Source organism: Schistocerca nitens, chromosome 9 (assembly GCF_023898315.1).
Source record: "Schistocerca nitens isolate TAMUIC-IGC-003100 chromosome 9, iqSchNite1.1, whole genome shotgun sequence".
In the NCBI taxonomy this organism is placed as follows: domain Eukaryota; kingdom Metazoa; phylum Arthropoda; class Insecta; order Orthoptera; family Acrididae; genus Schistocerca; species Schistocerca nitens.
The window spans coordinates 175,700,173-175,721,145 of NC_064622.1; the positions used below are offsets into that span (position 1 = coordinate 175,700,173).

The following is a 20,973-nucleotide window of genomic DNA, read 5'->3' on the forward strand; positions in this document are numbered from 1 at the left end:
AGCTTAGTAGCCTCTGTTTAGTCTAGCGTTTACGGTTGAGCCAGTTTTTCATTTTGAAGCTAAGATTAAAGACCCATGAGAAGTACGTTTTGTTGGCAGTTACAGTATTTGTGGGTTTTCTGGTCTCAGATATCTTGTAAATTCATACTCTCGTTGAACGTTATTTTCAGTTATAATCCAGCTAACGTGTGGGTATTTATTTCCTAGTGAATATCTGGCTCACGATTATTTCAATTAACACAGGACCAAGTGCATCTGTGTTAAGTTTCATGTCCAGTATAGTTTCCCCTATACTGTTTTTCTGGATAATCATCTCCTTCTCTGACCACATTTTTATTAAGCTCCAAACGGAGTAATTGCAGCATTTAATTGCGGGAATGGAACAGCAGGACTATCCCTTGACTACAAAGGCAACTTTAATCCCTTTAGGTTCAGTTTTTATTTTAGAAAGAGCCTCCATCCTATTATCATTCAAATTAGGTGGAATTATACACTCGTGGAAATGGAAAAAAGAACACATTGACACCGGTGTGTCAGACCCACCATACTTGCTCCGGACACTGCGAGAGGGCTGTACAAGCAATGATCACACGCACGGCACAGCGGACACACCAGGAACCGCGGTGTTGGCCGTCGAATGGCGCTAGCTGCGCAGAATTTGTGCACCGCCGCCGTCAGTGTCAGCCAGTTTGCCGTGGCATACGGAGCTCCATCGCAGTCTTTAACACTGGTAGCATGCCGCGACAGCGTGGACGTGAACCGTATGTGCAGTTGACGGACTTTGAGCGAGGGCGTATAGTGGGCATGCGGGAGGCCGGGTGGACGTACCGCCGATTTGCTCAACACGTGGGGCGTGAGGTCTCCACAGTACATCGATGTTGTCGCCAGTGGTCGGCGGAAGGTGCACGTGCCCGTCGACCTGGGACCGGACCGCAGCGACGCACGGATGCACGCCAAGACCGTAGGATCCTACACAGTGCCGTAGGGGACCGCACCGCCACTTCCCAGCAAATTAGGGACACTGTTGCTCCTGGGGTATCGGCGAGGACCATTCGCAACCGTCTCCATGAAGCTGGGCTACGGTCCCGCACACCGTTAGGCCGTCTTCCGCTCACGCCCCAACATCGTGCAGCCCGCCTCCAGTGGTGTCGCGACAGGCGTGAATGGAGGGACGAATGGAGACGTGTCGTCTTCAGCGATGAGAGTCGCTTCTGCCTTGGTGCCAATGATGGTCGTATGCGTGTTTGGCGCCGTGCAGGTGAGCGCCACAATCAGGACTGCATACGACCGAGGCACACAGGGCCAACACCCGGCATCATGGTGTGGGGAGCCATCTCCTACACTGGCCGTACACCACTGGTGATCGTCGAGCGTCGAGGGGACACTGAATAGTGCACGGTACATCCAAACCGTCATCGAACCCATCGTTCTACCATTCCTAGACCGGCAAGGGAACTTGCTGTTCCAACAGGACAATGCACATCCGCATGTATCCCGTGCCACCCAACGTGCTCTAGAAGGTGTAAGTCAACTACCCTGGCCAGCAAGATCTCCGGATCTGTCCCCCATTGAGCATGTTTGGGACTGGATGAAGCGTCGTCTCACGCGGTCTGCACGTCCAGCACGAACGCTGGTCCAACTGAGGCGCCAGGTGGAAATGGCATGGCAAGCCGTTCCACAGGACTACATCCAGCATCTCTAAGTTTCCCCTTCCTGGGACAATGAATTCACGGTGTTCTTATTTCAATTTCCAGGAGTGTAATTTAATACTCACCAAGCCTTCTAAGTTCCTTCAGGTTAGTTCAAACTTCACAGGAATTTTGTAGACAGGGCCAAGCCGGGTGGATCGCTCGTTTGGTGTGAAATCGATGAATCAATCAACGTTCCTCTTAAATATATTTACAGGTACATAATGTAATGCTTGTTATACTGAGAAGATTAGCACTTTTCTGGATGAAACGATACTGTGAATATATTGTACATACAAGTTAACTATATATTTTGTAACGACAGCTTGTAACACAACTTCATTGACCGCCCACTGTAGTAGAAATATTCCAAAGAAAATTTCACAATTCCATTTAATTAATTGCGACAGAAAAGTGTAAATTTCGTAATTCATTAGTAATACGACACGCTATGCCGTATTAAAAAATTGTAATGATCTGTCGTTAGGTCATTACGTTAGTAGTCAGTGGAATGTAAATTAGGAGGTCGGACTTCATTAGGGGAAAAAAATCAGTCAAGCGCAGCCCTTCCGTCAGGGCTTCGGCGCACTGAGTGGGCTAAAATGCTTTACAAAATTTTAATATCCAAATTATAAACTCGCTACAGGATGCTAGATTCAATATTTTAAGGTAAGAAACCAGTCGTCGGAAAACAATGTTTCAGATGCTAAGAGGTTTTGATTGAGCAATGTGTGGAAAACGCATATTTGTAAATAGCTTGTTTTATGACTAACAAGGCCTGACGCATGCATACTTGTGGCGCAACATTGAGAAACAATACACAATTCGCAATTCTATGCTAGTATTGGATTACCCAGTGTAGCTCTATAGCGTAGAACTTCCTATAGTTTGTACTCTTCACAGACGAGTAATCATTCAACTGTAATGGAGCTATCTACAAGAAGATCTGATTTAAGCAGAAGACGCACCATCCCAGTTCGATATTAATGCCCACAAACACCTGAACAGCATATACCCTCAGTACTTGTCCAATAGATAGTGCGGCCGCCGGATGTCACTCTCTTTTTTACTATGAGCTTATACGAAGTAGCTCGGGTTTGAAACCTTTGTAGAAATTGAAGAGAACTTAAGGGTAATGTAGCAGATGCCTGTCTCATTGTACAACACACGATATGGTGTTTATTAGAGCGAGTGTGGCGAAATAACGTGTGAGCAAAAGAAAACTGACCGGGAAGATGTTCCATGCACCTTGAGATAGGCAACACAACTTACATCATCCGTCCCATGCAACTGATGTAAGTTGCGTTGTCTGCCTTACGTTGTGTGAAACATCTTCCTGGTCAATTTTCTCTTGCTCACACTGTATAACTGCCGCACTGAGTGAGGGTGGTGCTCGTCGCTTCGAACAGTTTTTATGAACTAAAGTAACTGTTGTACGATTAAAAGTGTACACTACATATTAATTTGCGACCATTTACTTCTTATCTCAAAAAAATCAGTTTACACCCAAAAGGTATGGACACAATAAAAATTAATGTGCTTGTTACGAATGAGAGCGATCACAATAAAATATTTCATTATAGTAATTGAAACTGAATCTAGAGTTACTCGGCGCCAGCACACCAGTCCCGACGTGGATACGAAGTAGAAATATCGATGTATTTTAAAATTAACTATGTTGCGTTTTATTTTAATTGTTACAGCAGTGTAACATGTCAGGGTTTATATGACAGAACGCCATAATAAATTTGGTGCAACATATCCTGGACTTACTTCAACGATAAACCAGTCTATATCCACGTCCACATCGTGTTGCCAGACTGTTGTGAAAGGTATTGCTGTGCTCCTCCTGCGGAACTTTTTTAAGTAACACAAGCCTAGGGAGCAGGCTGCTCTGAGATTAGGTCTGATTCTATGATTTTTGTGTGAAGAAGGTTTCACGGCATTATTATGATCGTAAGCACACCTTTACGGAGTAAGTTGATACTGAAAAACTTTCATTCAAGACTTTCTGTGGGGTGTCGAGACGTTACGGCAACTAGCCACCGTTAATTACTCTCTTTGTCAGAAACTTTTCTAATATCTGTTCAGTCTGCACGCTACGACCTTGCCAAGAAACTTTAATCACAGCGGAAAATCACCGACATCTCATCGTGAACACAATGTAAAGGACATAAAGGAAAACTGCTAAATGAAATGAAATGATGGTATGACATTATTGGCTGGGAGACCCCGACTGGGATAGCTCTGCCACGTAGTGCAAGTCTCAATCTGACGTCACTTGGGCGACTTGAGCGCCGATGATAATGATGATGAGATGAAGCCATGAGAACAACATACTCTCTCAGTCCCCTATCCTCTAGATGGCAGTGAATCGAATCCAGGATCCCACGATCTAAAGGCAGCGACGATAATCAATAGACCACGGTTTGCGTACAAGAAAACTAGAGCCCTCAGAGGACGAACCTGCGGTTTGGAAACAGGAAACGCCATTTAGAATCAGTAGAGTCATTACACCGGCCAACGAAAAAATTTTTCTGAAAAACTTTTTTTACTTTGATAGCTGATCTTTATAGATTTTTATGAGATGAATCAAAATATAGCCTTAATTTTTTGTATCACCCATAGTTTTCGAGCAATATGCTTTTTATTATATAGTATATAAGTCCTATGGTATACGGTAAATGGGGAAATTAATGAAACGCTTTGTTAGAACAAAAAATGGTTCAAATTGCTCTAAGCACTATGGGACTTAACTTCTGAGGTCATCAGTCCCCTAGAACTTAGAACCACTTAAACTCAACCAACCCAAGGACATCACACACACCAACGCCCGAAGCAGGACTCGAACCTGCGACCGTAGCGGTCGCGCGGTTCCAGACTGTAGCGCCTATAACCAGCATGTTTTGTATTTACAGTAAACTACATGTACAGGAAACGGGAAAGTGAGGTTAGGTTAACAGTAAGCAAAACACCATCTGTTAACACAAAAATAGAATCGACCTGTTTTTGCCAGCAAATGTTTTTAGCAGTGCTACCAATGTCATAGACATTCATTACACCTCCTTTTTAAATTATCTTAATTATATAAAAACTATTAAATTCTTTAAAAATCGCTTAATTTAATAAATTTAACTGTAAAATCTGAAGAAATGGTGGGTGATACAGTTTTTTTAAGTACCATATTTGGATTTCCCACCCTAAAACACATAAAAATAAGGTTTTTCAGGAAAAAGTTGTTTCATCGTTGGCCTGTGTTATCAGTAAGTGATTCATGGTTTTACTTTCAAAAGGAAATCATCTGCCTTGTGAAAAGCTCTCGTTCAACTGAGGTAGTGTTCAGTCTCTAGTGTCGATGGGTCATTCTGAACGTTCAACTTTGTTTTCCTTTAATAATATTAACTCTGTAGTTCATAATTTTACCACACAGGGCAACAATGCATAGCTTCTCCTTTAGACGGAAACACCTAATTTATGTGCAGAAAATATTCAGATCGTGCGCTACTTGTGATTTCTTAGTATACGTGCGATATCAACTTCTCCAGTAAATAAAAATATCATGAAGTCTTCTTTTTTTGTGCCTTTGTCTCGCATTGGCGCAGGGTCGGCTTGCTTGTTGAGGGATGTAAGGTGTGGTCGGATGCCCATCCTGTCGCCACTCCATTATCCCTCTGGACGTAATATGTGCACCCCAACTGTCTGTGGGTAGTGTTAGTGTAAGCGAGAGGAAGTTTTCTAATATTTGCGATGCTGCAGAAACTACAACATCCGGCATTTGAGAAACAGACCAACCGATATGTCTTGGAGGCCAAAATAGACCCGTGCACATTGAGCATTGACGTCCGCTTACTGCGGATAAAACGGCATCATGGCATTCTCCATAATGAAACTATTGACCGCCCCATTAAGAGGAGCATTACAGAAGGATCGTTCCGCCAAACACCGAACCCTTCTACGGGTTTCAACTCTGCATTCAGGAAAGCTACTTCTCACGACAAGAATTATGAATGGCACATATCCCAGCGCTAGAAGGGCGGCTACCTGGCGGCCATAAAACCGAACGTCTCTTCTTGGCCATGGTTCAGCTCGGTGACGCTTAGTGAAAGTCATGTGACTTCTCTCATTCGAATGAGGCTGGGAAGCGGGCGTTATACCGCCCACCAACACAGTTGAAAATCATCGCTTCTAGACACTGTTATCAGGAGACAACGGCTTGTACTTCACATTCTTAGCGTCATTTTATTGTGAAAACTGTACTAATGTCAACTAAGCACTGTTGTAACCACTGCTGGCTCTATGATGTTCGTCTTTAAGCGTTTTTGTTTTACGTTAAGAACTTACGTTTTTACAGCTAACTACTTTTTATTGTTCTGATGTGGTGATTTCGATTATGGTAACATAGCATTTTTGTAAGCACTGTTGGCTGCATGTACTTTGCTGCCCAATTCCAAAAATAAATAAAAATAAAATGATGTTTGCGAATCGTGTAACTGAGGCGGGAGTTGGATACTAGTCCGGTATTCACTTAGTCGTAGGTGGGAAACCGCCTGAAAACCACATCCAGGCTAAACGGCACACCAAAGCTCGTCGTTAATCCGCTGGGAAGATTTGACCTGAATGCGCGCTTTAACCCGCACGGCTGTCCAGGCAGATAACAAAAATATTATGAAGTATGGCGTGCTATTAAAGAGATGCTACACGTTCCGCGTTGCCTACGCAGGTTTAGTTCTTATAAGGCAAGTCGGCGGTCAGACTTTTTGCATTAATTTGATTCGTGTTCTCGCAACTCAAAAAACTATTTCATATTTTCAGACGATTTCCATGGCTGGCAGTTGAAGTGTCATGGTCTGTCCAAACAGCATCCGGACTCATTTTGAACTTCCTGGCAAATTCAAAATGTGTGCTGGACTGGAACCCGAACCCGGAGGCTTACTTTCCACAGTGAGGACGGGTTGTGAGTCGAGTGACAATCGTCGAGAAGAAATGAGATTCTGGCTAACGAACCGTCGATGGCAACGTCTTCAAAGGTGGAGTACAAACTTAGAATGGACAAGGAAGGTAAAAAAAATAGTCGTGTATTTTTCAAAGTAATGATCCTGAAATTCTCCTCACGCCATTTAATGAAACAATGGGAAAACTAAGACTTGTCGGCCGGATGGGGAATTGAACCCTGCTCCATTACATTGCGAGTCCACTGTCTTAAGTACTATACCACTTCGCTTTGTCGCCAGTTGCACTTAAGAAATACTGACAAAACTCATCTTTCACAGTTAATAGCAGCGACAGTAATGACAACAGTAACAGGTAGAAATTTGTATTATCGGTTATTCTGCTTGCTGATATACCTTTTTCTGACCATATATTGTAACAAACACTATACCATATGCCATGAATCTACCCCAGCATGACTGAACATTAATTGTTAATAATGTTTGTGTGTAACACTTTCTGTTAAAAAAAATCCTGGTGGATTGTGGTCTTTGACCGAAGATGGTTGCACAACAAAGAAGAAATTAAACAGTAGCTTGAGGTGTTACATGACTTCACTTTTACAATTGATATAAGCTGTGGAACACAATATGCAAAAATATGTTAAGTTATCGGTGAATGTAGTTCAGACGAAACTCTTTCATTAGTATTTCGTTACATAAGAATGATTTTGTACTGATCACGAGAACATAGTAGTTTTATGAAAGGTGAGATTGATTTTAAAAGTCTACTGTAGTTAGAGTAGGACTCTTACCACTAACCGTTTACGCTACAGCGTACCACTTGTATGAATTACAAAACAAACCTGCCAGTGTTATGATTTCTATTTCTCGTTGTATTTGAGCGACCTATTTTAGAAGTATGTTACTTGCTAGAGCGTCCACTTTATATTTCTGATGAGATGGTAATACCTAACTGAAAGGACGCGATATCGAAACTATAATATATCTAAAATATAACAGTTCATGAAGACAGTTAATAACTAGGCTGCAGTAAATGATTGTACTCACCACTTGTTCAGATATCTGGTCAGGCCTTTCCTGAATACCTCCGTTCCAAGGAAATGGTCCATCATCCGAATTATGGAAGCACCTAAAATAAAACAAAAATATAGTAGTTCCTCAAACAGAAAATTTTCAAAACTTAGCGTACTGCTCACCTGAAAATGAGCAATAATGGCTTGCTCTTGCCACACGTACTTTGAAATAGTAACCAACCTAAAAACATACTACTCCTAATAGCCATAATTGTTAGTGTGCAAATGAAGTAAATACTGACGTAATGTGATTAGATACACTGTTCGCAGTCATCAACAAAAATATCTGCACTTCTACCTCTAACGCCCTGAATAATGGTGGTATTTTCAAAATAATTTAGACAAGTTATCTGTATGATGCGGAAAGTGGCACTTCACTCTAAGTATTGACAAGCTGAAAGCATCCACATGAATAATATAAGAAATACGCTAAATTTCGGTTACAGGATAAATCACAAAAATCTAAGAGACAACAATTACGAATAACTTAAAGTTATGGCAAATGCAAACCAAAGACTGCGATTTGCTGGCAGTACACTTAGAAAGTGCAACAAGTCTATTAGACTGCTTACACCACGCTTGGCCGCACTCTTCTTGAGTGTTGCTGTGCAGTGTGGGATCCGCATCAGATGGGACTGACGGGGGACATCGAGAAAGTCCAAAGAGGGGCAGCTCGTTTTGTATTATCGTGAAACAGGGGAGAGAGTGCCACGCATATGATACGCGAATGGGGGTGGGAATCATTAAAACAAAGGCGTGTTTAGTTGCGGCAGGATATTGTCATGAAATTACAATCACCGACTTTCTCCTCCGATTGCGAAAATATTGTGTTGGCTCACACATACAAAGGGATAATAAAATAACAGAAATCAGAGCTCGCACGGAAAGTTTTAATTGCTCATTTCTCTCACGCGCAGTTCGAGAGTGCAACGGAAGAGAAATAACTTGAAGGTGATTCTATGAACCCTCTGCCAGGCACTTAATTGCTAACTGCAGAACAATTATGTAGATGTAGATTGTACAGACATGGATTAGCCATGTAAGGTGTTGGCTTAATGAAACTGTGTGCCGCCAATTATGGCGAAATGAACCTTCTGGAAAATCGTAATGATGCGGCTACAAGTTTAATTGTTCCAGTACTTCGCTCTGTGGCGTTCAGTCTAGGAATCAGGAAGAGCACTCCTTGTCGATACAGAAAGGATTCATTCTGAAAGCATCACAATGGCACTTTCTTTCTCCCAGGAGTTATGCTCCAGCAAGATATGTAGGAGTGATAAATGTGGAATTTAGAAGAGCTGGGAGAGTCACAGACGGATCAAACTATTGAGATATGTTTGGATGACTGAGCTAGTAAGAGCACGCCCATGAAAGCTCCAGGAGAGTGTACCGATCCGGTAAAGTGTTGTAATGTGTTAGAAAGCTTCAAACCACACATTCTGCAGCACAGTGAAAGATTCTGGAGATTGATTCATATGCCAAGTTTACAACGCAGTTGAAACACTAGTTTCTTCAAAAACGTCTATGGCCGTTCTTTCATGCATAACGTTATCATTAGCTATAATGCTCCTAAATGTGCATTTATTTTTCTTCTGCACTGAAGCAAACATCTGCTCCAGACGCTTTTGTTGCCAGCTTAGGTTGCCTGCTTAGGATGACGACGAATAACACGACATGCCCTTCTTCACGCCCCCCGCCCCACCAACCCCACCCATCAGCGTGATTCCCTAAAAGAATAGCGCACCCATGTATAAAACAACTATTTTAAGAGAAGTTAGTTTTTCACGCATCTCAATATTTATGACATCGTGCCAACTGAAATATGCTTCATACATTGATATAATTTGGAGGAACATTCGGTGGTATATATGGATACTGTCTGGAAAATGTGCTGTGAATAGAGTCATTAGTAAAAAGAAGTAGTAAATTAAAACCTCATGACTGGCGCTGAAGCTTTGTGGCATGTACAGCGAAAATGTGGTAAGCGATAAACTATTTTTCTTTCATTATTCTGTGAGGGTGTCTCAAGAAAAAGGTCGGAAAAAGTTTGAAATTAAGTGCAAAGTTCTTTGGAAGTCGCTAAGTGCTCTCATTTTTAAATGCTGGATGAAGTCACTTACGGTGCCTCAAGGCACACAGTTTTTCACTGTAATATTTGTCTTATTGAGTTGAACTTCTAAGTTAAGATTACACTTCTTAATGGGGCAGATTACGACAGAAATTTAAATCTTTAAATTCGGTCAATAATCACGTGAAATACTGAAAATGAAATCTTTGTTGCCCCCGGAAGCCGTTACATAGGCAACCCTTCAACAACAACGATGAACCTTTTTTCAGCAGGTTAGTAATATAAATAAGTCACGTCTAATAAACAGGATTGGAAACACTCCTTTCTGGAAACCAAATGCAACAAAACGATGTCGACAGATTTAGTTAACTCTTGGCATTGTAATAACAAATACAACTGTTGTATAACAGATAAGAGTTGTAAGATGCATCCTATAATTTGCATGTGCTTCTTAAAACCAAGCCGGCGTTGTTAGAGGATTTCTTCTTTAGTCACTGCGACTCACTTCGCGATATATTGTCGTCATTGTTGTAACAGAAACGATTACGAAGATGGCCGCTTACCTTTGCCATAGGAGATCCTGTCGAAGATCTCGTTGATCTCGTCCGGATGGCCCACCTCGATAGAAATTTGGTGCGATGACTCGAGGGCGTCGAGGGACATTACGTTCTGCAGATCGGCTGTTACCATCTGCTCCAGCACCCTCCACGTCGGCTCCACCTGAGAACACACCCCGGAAGTTATCAAATGCGTCAGTGCTCGGTGCTTTGGATTGCTCTTGGGATCTATGCATTCACTTACTAGCGTAGTGAATAATTTTTGCTGAGTGCGTGAAAAGGCAGCCATTACTGCGTGAATGGTAGGAAGATTAGGATTTAACGTCCCGTTGACGACGAGTTCATTAGAGACGGAGCACGAACTCCGATTGGGGAAGAAAATCAGACGCGTCCCATTCAAAGGAACCATCGAAAACATCGTCTTAATCGATTTGGCAAATCACGGATAGTATAAATCTGGATACCCGGACTGTGATTTGAAACTTGTTCATCCTGGAAAGTACTGTAGTTGCTTAATCACATCTCTGCCTCTCTTGACTCGTTGTAATCGAAAAGTGGCTGATAGCCTCGTTTCATTACAACGATATATTGTTTTGTCCACGGTGTTGCTGGCGTGTAGCTTCTTCAAAGACGCACACGATAGTCGATCCGAGCTTTCCTTGCGCTATGCTCTTCCAGCCTAAACGCGCGTGGGCGACAGTAGTAGTTTTTTCGTAGTTCTTAGCACGCCCACGGAAGGGCGGTAGGTCAGAATTAGTGATTCCCTAAGGCCCCTTATACGATCAAAAAATTTGACAAACTTTACTAAGTTTGTCAAATATCTGACGGCGTATGACATTGTTCGACATATTTGTCAAACACAGAGAATGTCGTGTTTGAGAGAAATTTTGATTGAGGGAAGATTTGACAGGGTGCTGGACATTGTTTGTGTCGGTGTGTCGCTGTGCATGTTCAGTGAAAAAGAATTTTATTGCAATTTGTCTCTCTGCATCGTGAGCGTCAACAACCATGCAAACTACGATCAAAGATAAAAACAAAGCAGCACTGACAATTGCCAAAAGAGTAGAGTTGTTGTGTCTTTCCCAGTCATATATTACACGGGAAGAGGATAATAAGAGAATCAATATTCTATGCACAACACACAAACAGAAGTACAATAAAACAAAATAAAAAATGTAAGCGGTCCATTTCTTCCACGGACGGTATATCTGTTGCCACTTTGTTGTATTTTAATGAACTGCCAGTAGAGGACCAAGTAGAAGAGAATAAATTTTCGCATACTTGTGTCTTCTTTTCCAATGAAAGGGGAAGACACTCGGTTATTAAAAGATTGATTGTCCGTTCGGAGAAAGTTGATGTAATCCTCAGGTTCTGAGTGTAATATTTACTTTGCAAAATTTCTTTCTCAATCAACCATTTCCTAGAACAGCGCCTTGTTTTTTTTTCTTCTTTATACACGTTTCTGAAGTCACGGCCAGAAAAGATTTTCTAAATTGGTAGCCACTTCAACTAGTGTCAAAATACTGTGCAACACGAACAGCGCCTGCTTCAAAAGTGTGGTTTAATCGACAGACTTTGTTGGTACCATTCGTTTACAGACTTGTTTGATCATATGCGGTGCCCTTTACGAGCTGGAGTTGAGTCCGTGCTGGTGTCTCTAGATGAAGGGCGCAGACCTCAATGCTCTTGTCTGCAACTTCCTTTGATGAGATCTAGCCATGCATAGCGTCTGAACTGCGTTTCTTTATTGCAGTATCTTTGTGCGAATATTTTTACGTATCATTTTTCGTAACGACTCAGGTTTTATATGCGCTTGGGGCTTAGAAATTCTCTGAACGATTTTTACAAGGCGACCACGTGAATCTGTACATCATTTGATACTTGTCCATCAGCATCCTCTTTCTGAAGAAAAGAAAGATAACTGTTGCTTGCATACGCTATTTTGTTACGACAGTTTGTTGATTTTTTGTCAGGATGTTTGGAGAAATTTTTTTATTTGGTATGGTCGGGAACGACATTTATCCCCGATGTGTTTCAATTTGTATATCCTCCCACATGTTTGTCCAGAAATATTAATAGAAATATATCTTGGAGGTAGATTTCCTTATTGTTTTCCTTCTGTAACTTATGTGAAAGATAGAATTTTTAACACTGCTAATTTTCTTGATCAACAGATTTATGTGTAATAAATGATTTTCCTTACTGATTAAATAAATAGTTGTGTAAAATTTGTTTCGGCTACATGAGTGATTTTTCATGAATCAAGGTAGTATCTCCTCACTATCCACTGCTAGAGAACATCTTAAATCTATGTGAGGCCTTGATTTTTCTTTAACTGATTTATTTGACTTTGTGTCAAATCCTCCTAATATTTAAGTAGATTAATAGTGATTTTTTGCAGAATATGGATTATCCGTAACAGTTTATGATCGTTTGTGGGTAATGTCTACAGATATTTTCGATTTTTTTTACTGACAACAGAGGCTTACTACGGAGGGTAGAAAGCTGCACATGGTGTGGTGTGCAGTCGTAACTAGGAGTTTGAGTCCAAACATGATGACCTGCATAGTATCTGAGCATACAATCAAAGCTATTAAACATTGATTATTAACTAATATAAAAAGCTGTTCTTTCAACATGAGACCTGGGTTAAAACCTTACAATAGCTGTTAGAGAGAGAGAGTGTGTGTGTGCCCTAACTGTGAAAGGATTAGTAAAACCTATGCTTTTTTTTCCATTCATTCCTGGAACTGTGTACCAGACCGGACTTGGCAGCAAGTGTGTGTATATAAAGTTACGTACAGAACAAATGGTTTAACACAAAGACTTTTTTTCTTTTAGTAGTTACAGACAGACTTGTTATGCACCTTGTTGACATGTGCAGTGCAGCTACTTTTTTACAGATTTTCTTAGCTGAGGTGCATTATGTGTCGCTTGAGAACAGTCCGCGCTGTTGAAGAACTCACTTAAGTGCATGTTTTATCTGTTAGTAGGACGGCACAGCGTTAACCGCGAAACCGTAACGGGATCGTTTAGTCGGCGTGAGAGTATTATGGAGATGCCCACCGAACTCTAGTGACTGACGCTACAACAGACGCACAGTGCGTCACGGAGAGGTATACTACCGAGAAGGTACGTTCAGGGTAGAGTCGGGCAACATATTGCTTCCTACTACTTACGTCTCGCGAACTGACCACAACCGGAAATTAGAGCTAAAGCGGAGGTCTACCAGCAATCACCCTTTCCACGCGCCATTCTCGGATGAAACAGGGAAGGGGCGATCAGACGGTGGAGTCAGAAGTGCGCTCCACCATGCACCGTAAAGTTATATGCGGAGTATTAATGTAGATAAGATGGTTGTAAAATTCTCAGACGAATTATTTACAGAAGAGCGGAAAACTAATAGAAGCCTAAGGGAAAGTCAGTTCGTATTTTGGAGAAATGTAGGAACACTCGAAGCAATTCTGATCCTGCGTCTTGTGAAAGAAGATAGACGGAAGAATGGAAAGGAAAACGTATTTTTATGGCATTTATAGACGTAGAGAAATATTTGACACTGTTAAAAGGACTAAACTCTTTGAAATTTTGAAGGTAGAAGAGATAACATACAAGGAGCGAAAAATTACTTACAACTTCTGTAGAGACCAGGCTGTTGTTATCAAAGTCGGAGGTCATCAAAGGAAAGGGGTAGTTGAGAAGGGAGTGAGACTGGGTTGTAGCCTGTGTCCAGTGTTATTCAATTTGTACAATGAGCAAAAAAGTAAAGGAAACAAATGAGATACTTGGAAAAGGATTTTAAGTTCAGGGGACATAATTAAAAAACTTTGAGCTTTGCCAATGGCTTAATTCTGTCAGAGACGGCAAAGAACTTGGAAGAGCAGTTGAACGGAATGGATAGTGTTTTGGAAAGAGATTGTAAGATGAACATCAACAGAAGTGAAAGAAAGGTAATGGACTGCAGTCGAATGAGGTCAAATGATGCTGAGGTAACTAGATTATCAAATGAGACACTAAAAGTAGTTGACAGGATCTGCTACTTGGCAGCAAAACCGGAGAAGATAAAAATATAGAACGGCAATAGCATGAAATTTTTCTTTGAAAAAAGAGGAATTTATTAATTTCTAATGTAGATATAAGTGTTAGGAGAACTTTTCTGGAGGTATTTGTCTGGAGTGTAGTTTTGGACGACAGCACAAGTAATGAGGAGGTATTGGAGTGAATTTGGGAGAAAATAAATTTCTGATATAGTTTGACTAAAAGAAGGGACCAGTTGATAAAACATAGTATGATGCATCTAGGATCAATTTGGTAATGGAGGAAAATGTGGAGGGGAAAAATTGTAGAGGGAGTTCTAGACACTAATACAGGAAGAAGATTCAAATGGACGTACTCTACGTGATCAAAAGTATCCGGACACCTGGCTGAAAATGACTTGCAAGTTCGTGGCGCTCTCATCGGGAATACTGGATTTCAATATGGTATTGGTCATCCCTTAGCCTTGATGACAGCTTCCACCTCGCAGGCATACGTTCAATCATGTGCTGGAAAGTTTCTTGGGGAATGGCAGCCCATTCTTCACGCAGTATTGCACTGAGGAGAGGTATCGGTGTCGGTCGGTGAGGCCTGGCACGAGGTCGGCGTTCCAAAACATCCCAAAGGTGTTCTACAGGATTCAGGTCAGTTTCTGTGCAGGCCAGTCAATTACAGGGATGTTGCTGTCGTGTAAACACTCCGTCACAGGCCGTGCATTATGAACAGGTGCTCGATCGTGTTGAAAGATTCAATCACAATTTCCGAATTGCTCTTCAACAGTGGGAAGCAAGAACGTGCTTAAAACATCAATTTAGGCCTGTGCTGTGATGGTGCCACACAAAACAACAGGGGATGCAAGTCCCCTCCATGAAAAACTCGACCACACCATAACACTGCCGCCTCCGAATTTTAGTGTTGGCACTACAAACGCTGGCAGACGACGTTCACCGAGCATTCGCCATACCCACACCATGCCATCGGATCGCCATACTGTGTACCGTGATTCGTCACTCCATACAACGTTTTTCCACTGTTCAATCGTCCAATGTTTACGCTCCTTACATCAAGCGTGGCGTCGTTTGGCATTTACCGGCGCGATGTGTGGCTTATGAGCAGCCGCTCGATCATGAAATCCAAGTTTTCTCACCTCCCGCGTAACTGTCATAGTACTTGCAGTGGATCCTGATGCAGTTTGGAATTCCTGTGTGATGTTCTGGTTAGATGTCTGCCTGTTGCACATTACTAACCCCCTAACGCTTTTGTGCTGTACGTGTCCATTCTCGTTTCCACTTCACTATCACGTCGGAAACAGTAGATCTAGTGATGTTTAGGAGTGTGGAAATCGCGCGTACAGACGTACGACACAAGTGACGCGCAATCACCTGACCACGTTCGAAGTCCGTGAGTTCGGCGGAGCACCCCATTCTGCTCTCGCACGATGTTTAATGGCTACTTAGGTTGCTGATATGGAGTACCTGGCAGTAGGTGGCAGCACAGTGCACCTAACATGAAAATCGTATGTTTTTTTGGGGTGTCCGGATACTTTTGATCACATAGTGTAGGTTGCAGTACTTCTTCAGAGATGAAGAATCTTGTTCAGGATTGTCGTAGAGAGCTGCGTTTGATGTGTCGCAACAACAACGACAACTTCTTCTCCAACCAACCTTCTATTACTATGCTCATGTATCAGTTTTACAAAGTATTTGAAAAATGCTATCCTGGAACCAATGAAACCAGTCTTGAGGCGGAGCCACTATAAAATAAACACATACGAGGTTCTGTCTCACTTTAGACGTTACTAAATCAGTGCAGGAGATAGGTGTCGGAGCAGGCGTCTGGGAAGATATAAGGGCGTTGCCAGCAGTTAGAAGCCGGCAAGTTCTTTCGGGAAACGCCGGCAGTGCATCACTGCGCTGGAGTGAAGCCAGTAATTCCCGAGAAAGGCCACCCTTTAGCGGCTGCAGATGACGAAGTGCGGGAAGGTCGATGTGGTCTTGCGTCCGACCCCTCCCCTCCCCTTTCCATAGCTTTTTCACGAAACAAGCTGTATTTCTTATTTATGGACGAAACTTGGTACTTCAGTTTGTACCTTCGAGCGAAGTGGTCACGAGTTTTTAGCGAAAATTAATCCGGGATGATGTTTATGGTTGCTCTACTGCTTCGTAAATCACAAAACAACAACGCGTTTTTAATTTTTATACCGTTGTATTATCTAGCACACAGCAACCCGAGACGTAGTCAAAACATTTCCCCATAAGGTTTTTTCAAAATAAACACTTGATAAAAAAAAACTGAAGATCTGAGGAAATGTAGAGAGAACGTCCCTTGTGACTAACATAGTTAGTTACTACCTTTCGTAAACTACCAAAAAAATTATTTACTAATTCTACTTCATGCAGAAGAAGTTCCTCAATTACGCTTAAGTATCAGACCAGAGATGTTTTCAGATGACTTAGGGTCCGCAGATCACTCTTACAAGACACATTTACATAATTTCCAGAGTGAAATTATGACATCTCCGTTTGCGTCTGCATTTGAATTTCCCTTACTTTGTGTCTTTTTTCAATAATTTTTTCGGTACTTTTTCTGATTCATTAAAATTACAAGAGTTATGTGGTTTGTAGCCAAGATGCAGCTAGCTGAGGTGCCATTTTGAAAGTTTTATTTACTTTTTGTTAATACCACTTGAAGGGGCCACTGCGAAAGAAAGGTGCGGAAGTTCGTTTCTGTGGGTTTCCTTAACCGCTGGAAGCAGATATCGGTGTTATTGTCTTAAAAAGGACACGCCATACTTCCTTCTCTAATTCCCAATGACCACACTGATGGGATGTTAAGAACGAATTCCCCTCCTTCATTTCAAGATATTCGGAGTAATCCTACAGTTTTTCGGTGGGGTTAAGATACGAGGTAATTGTGAGCCTTTGGAGTGCTTGGTATCATGACCTCTTTCAGGAACCTGTCGACGTTTCCAGCCTTGGAGCAAGGTGAATAACATTTCCGAAAACTCATAATACTGTTGACGCTATTTCCAAAGAAGGAACCAAATTGGGCAGGAATGCCTTCCATATGCATTGATGGAGCCAGATAATGCCATGGAAACTTCCAGTCGATTGCAACGGTATCCTCCAGACCATTAAATAAATACCTTGGGCAGTAACAGCACTACAACGCTTCCTTTGCGTACTCCTGAAATTACTTTTACATTTCATGATTTCGAATTATTAAGAAAGTGGCATTGGGTTCTATCTGCTAAGGGGTCCTAAATCCAATCACAAAAGCTCGTCCAGTATTCAGAAAGCTCTTTGTTTTTTTTTCTTTTTTACTAAAAAAGCTCTTTGTTTTTTTTTTTCTTTTTTACTAGGTGACAGTGCGGAAAAAGTGGTAGAAGCGACGTCGGGGAGGATCTGAAGATACGAAGGAAAACGCGAGCCAGACATGATCACACGACCTGTCTTAGAAGATAGACTGAGGAAAGGAAAACCTATTTTTATCTATTGCCTTCCGGAAGTAAAGGAACATGGTATCAACCTCAGCGCTGTGTTTAGATCTCTTGAACGAATGGAGCGAATTGAATTTCTTAAGAACGCCACTATCGGAAGTCCTGCAGAACTTGTTTCCGGTCTCCAAAAAGGTTTTAAGTAGCGACTTAGGGAAATACGCTGTCGTGTCACATTTTTAAGACAACCTCCTATATGTGACCATCATAGAAACTACGAAGTCCCATGTGACCTAGATTTCCGATGTGGAGGTACCACATAAAAGTGCTTGGACTTCAGCCGACATTCTAAAATCTAGCAGTTCATCTTTCCAGTACACTAGAAGTAACCAGGAACTTGGTTAGAACACCATTTCAAAGAATCACACATCACGTAGCACTACAAAACTTGCGACCGGCGGCGTATAGACAAATAATTTTTGAATTTGACGGTGTCGGTATTGGAATACTGATAATAGGTGACAGGCTGTATTCACGAACGAGTAGTTTTTCTGTGTTACAAAACAGATACAGGGCGTCCCAAACCTTTACAGTCTAATAAAGGCGATATAATACTAAACCCAGTACTTTGAGATCTGGAGTTAATGACTGGAAATGAGTTTTTAACACTTTTGTTGACACAAACATTTTGTGCTGATACAAATTATTTGCAAAAGAATGGAAAAACTAGTAGAAGCGACGTCAAGGAAGGTCTGGAGATATTCGAAACAAGCGAGGCAATGCTGACCACACGACATATCTGAGAAGATAGACAGAAGAAATAAAAACTTATGGTTAGAGCATTTGTAGATTTAGAGAAAGTTTTTGACAATGTTGACTGAAACACACCATTTAAAATCTGAAGCTAACAGGGGTACAGTACAGAAAGTTAAAAAGTTATCTACAACTTGTCTAGGAACCAGACTAAAATTATAAATCGAAAAGCACAAAAAGTAAGCCTTAATTGAGAGGGGAGTGAGACAGGATTGTCGGCTATACCAGATGTTATTCAGTCTATACACCGATCAAGCAGTAAAGGAAAACAAGAAGGAATTTGGAATTGGAATTAAAGTTCTAGGACAAGAAATAAAATTTTGTGGTTTGGCGATGACATAGCAGTTCTATCAGAGACGGCAAAGGACTTGGAAGAACAGTCGAATTGATTGGATAAGGTCTTGAAAAGAGATTACAAGACGAATTTCAACAGAAGTAAAACAAGGGCAATGGAATATAGTCGAATTAAATTAGTCGATGCTGAGAGAATTAGACTAGGAAATGAGGCACTAAAAGTAATCTATGAGTTTTGATGTTTGGGCACCAGATTAAGTGACAATAGCCGATGTAGAGAGGATATAAAATGCAGAGTCGCAGTAGCAAGGAAAGCGTTCCTAAAAAAGGGGAATCTGTTAACACTGAATATAAAATTTAAGTTTAGAAAGTCTTTTATGAATGATGGAGTGTACCCTTGTACGGAAGTGAAATGCGGTCGGTAAGGAGTTCAGACAAGATGAGAATAGAAGCTTTTGATATATGGTGCTACATAAGAATGTTGAAAATGAGGAGATACTGAAAAGAACTGGCAAAAAAAGAAAGATGTACCACAACTTGACCAAAAGAAGAAATCCATTGATAAGAGACATCAAGGAATCGTCAGTTTGGTAATCGAAAAAAGTGTGGGGGGAAAATTGTGAAAGAAGACAATGGTAGAGTTGCATTAAGCAAGGGTTCAGACTGAATACCGCATCAAAATCAGGAACAACTGAAGCTCACAACAACTGCTGAAAGTGAAGACTGCCAGACTCAACGCATGCGTTACAATGACGCATAATATTATGATATTCCATCTTAAATAGCTTTCTGGTCTGTTGTACAATGAGACAAGCTTCTAGGACCCAACCAAGAACTTCCTCTTCAGTATCTAATGGCGTTTCATACACGAACGCCTTCATATAACCCATAACAAATAATTTCCTTGGATACAACTCAGACAATTTTGTACCGTTTTTCAATGCAGTGCAACCAGCGCTGATGCAGATACTTAAGCAGTTTTGAAATATGTGGGTTGCTGGCATTACTCTGTTAAGACGTCGCACTGAAATATTCATTTGCAACCAGTCATTCCTTCCCCGAACTATCGTCTGTATAACATTGACCTTAAAGATTTGGATACTTTATAGATGATAGTGTGTCGCAGAATAACCACTGAAGACTACATCAACAGAAGATCAGGGGAACAACTGTAATCTTTTAAGTGTTGTTTCCAAACAATGTCTGCTGTTACATCTACATCTAAATTCTGCAAACCACTGTAAAGTGCAAGGTAAAACGTTCTATACAGAAAAGATGCAACATCAGAAAATTGTAGGTAAATCAAGAACACGTGCAGAGGATCGACGTTTAGTTCCGCAACTAGCAGTTGATCCTCAGCATAAACAAATGTAATCTATTGCGCGTAATCAGTTAGAAAGAAACACCATTGTTCACTTACACTGTTCCCGGCTGGGATGGCCGAGCGCTTCTAGGCGCTACAGTTTGGAACCGCGTGACCGCTACGGTCGCAGGTTCGAATCCTGCCTCGGGCATGGATGTGTGTGATGTCTTTAGATTAGTTAGTTTTAAGTAGTTCTAAGTTCTAGGGGACTGATGACCTCAGAAGTTAAATCCCATAATGCTCAGAGCCATTTGAACTTACACTGTTGAGCATGATATGCTGAGAACAAACGGAAACTATCGTTTAATACCTGGAGTAACAATACGGAGAAACCCTAAGTGGAACATGTACTTAAAAATAATTGGAGGAAAAGGAATTCCCAGGCAGAGATTGATCGAAAAAATCCTCAGGAAATGTATCTCACCCACAGAAGGGATAACTTACAAAACTCTTGTTAGACTGGTTTTTGTTAGACGATTTTTGTGATTGCAGTAATCTAGGACATCAGCTATAATGCAACACACTCACGACTGATGCGTTGCCACGACGGCAAGTGTCAACCACCAGTGAATAATAATATCGAACGGCAGCTCTCGCCTTAAAATAACAACACTAGCTTGCGTGCAAAACCGGTAAATGACATCATTTTTACCATCCGGTCTGCGGAAGGCTCTGTGCAAACTCGGACCCCAGCATCGTC

At 41.5% G+C, this 20,973-nt stretch overlaps 1 protein-coding gene across 1 annotated transcript in view; it reads right to left on the reverse strand.

Annotated features, from left to right (window-relative positions):
- The window catches only part of LOC126203398 (aminopeptidase N), a 320,824-nt gene that overhangs the window by 117,365 nt on the left and 182,486 nt on the right, over positions 1-20,973 (reverse strand). The window contains exons 7-8 of the mRNA XM_049937703.1: positions 10,342-10,498; positions 7,688-7,769 (exon numbers count right to left, since the gene is read on the reverse strand). Of these exons, the coding sequence (XP_049793660.1) occupies positions 7,688-7,769; positions 10,342-10,498 (239 nt within the window). The remainder of the gene's footprint in view (positions 1-7,687; positions 7,770-10,341; positions 10,499-20,973) is intronic.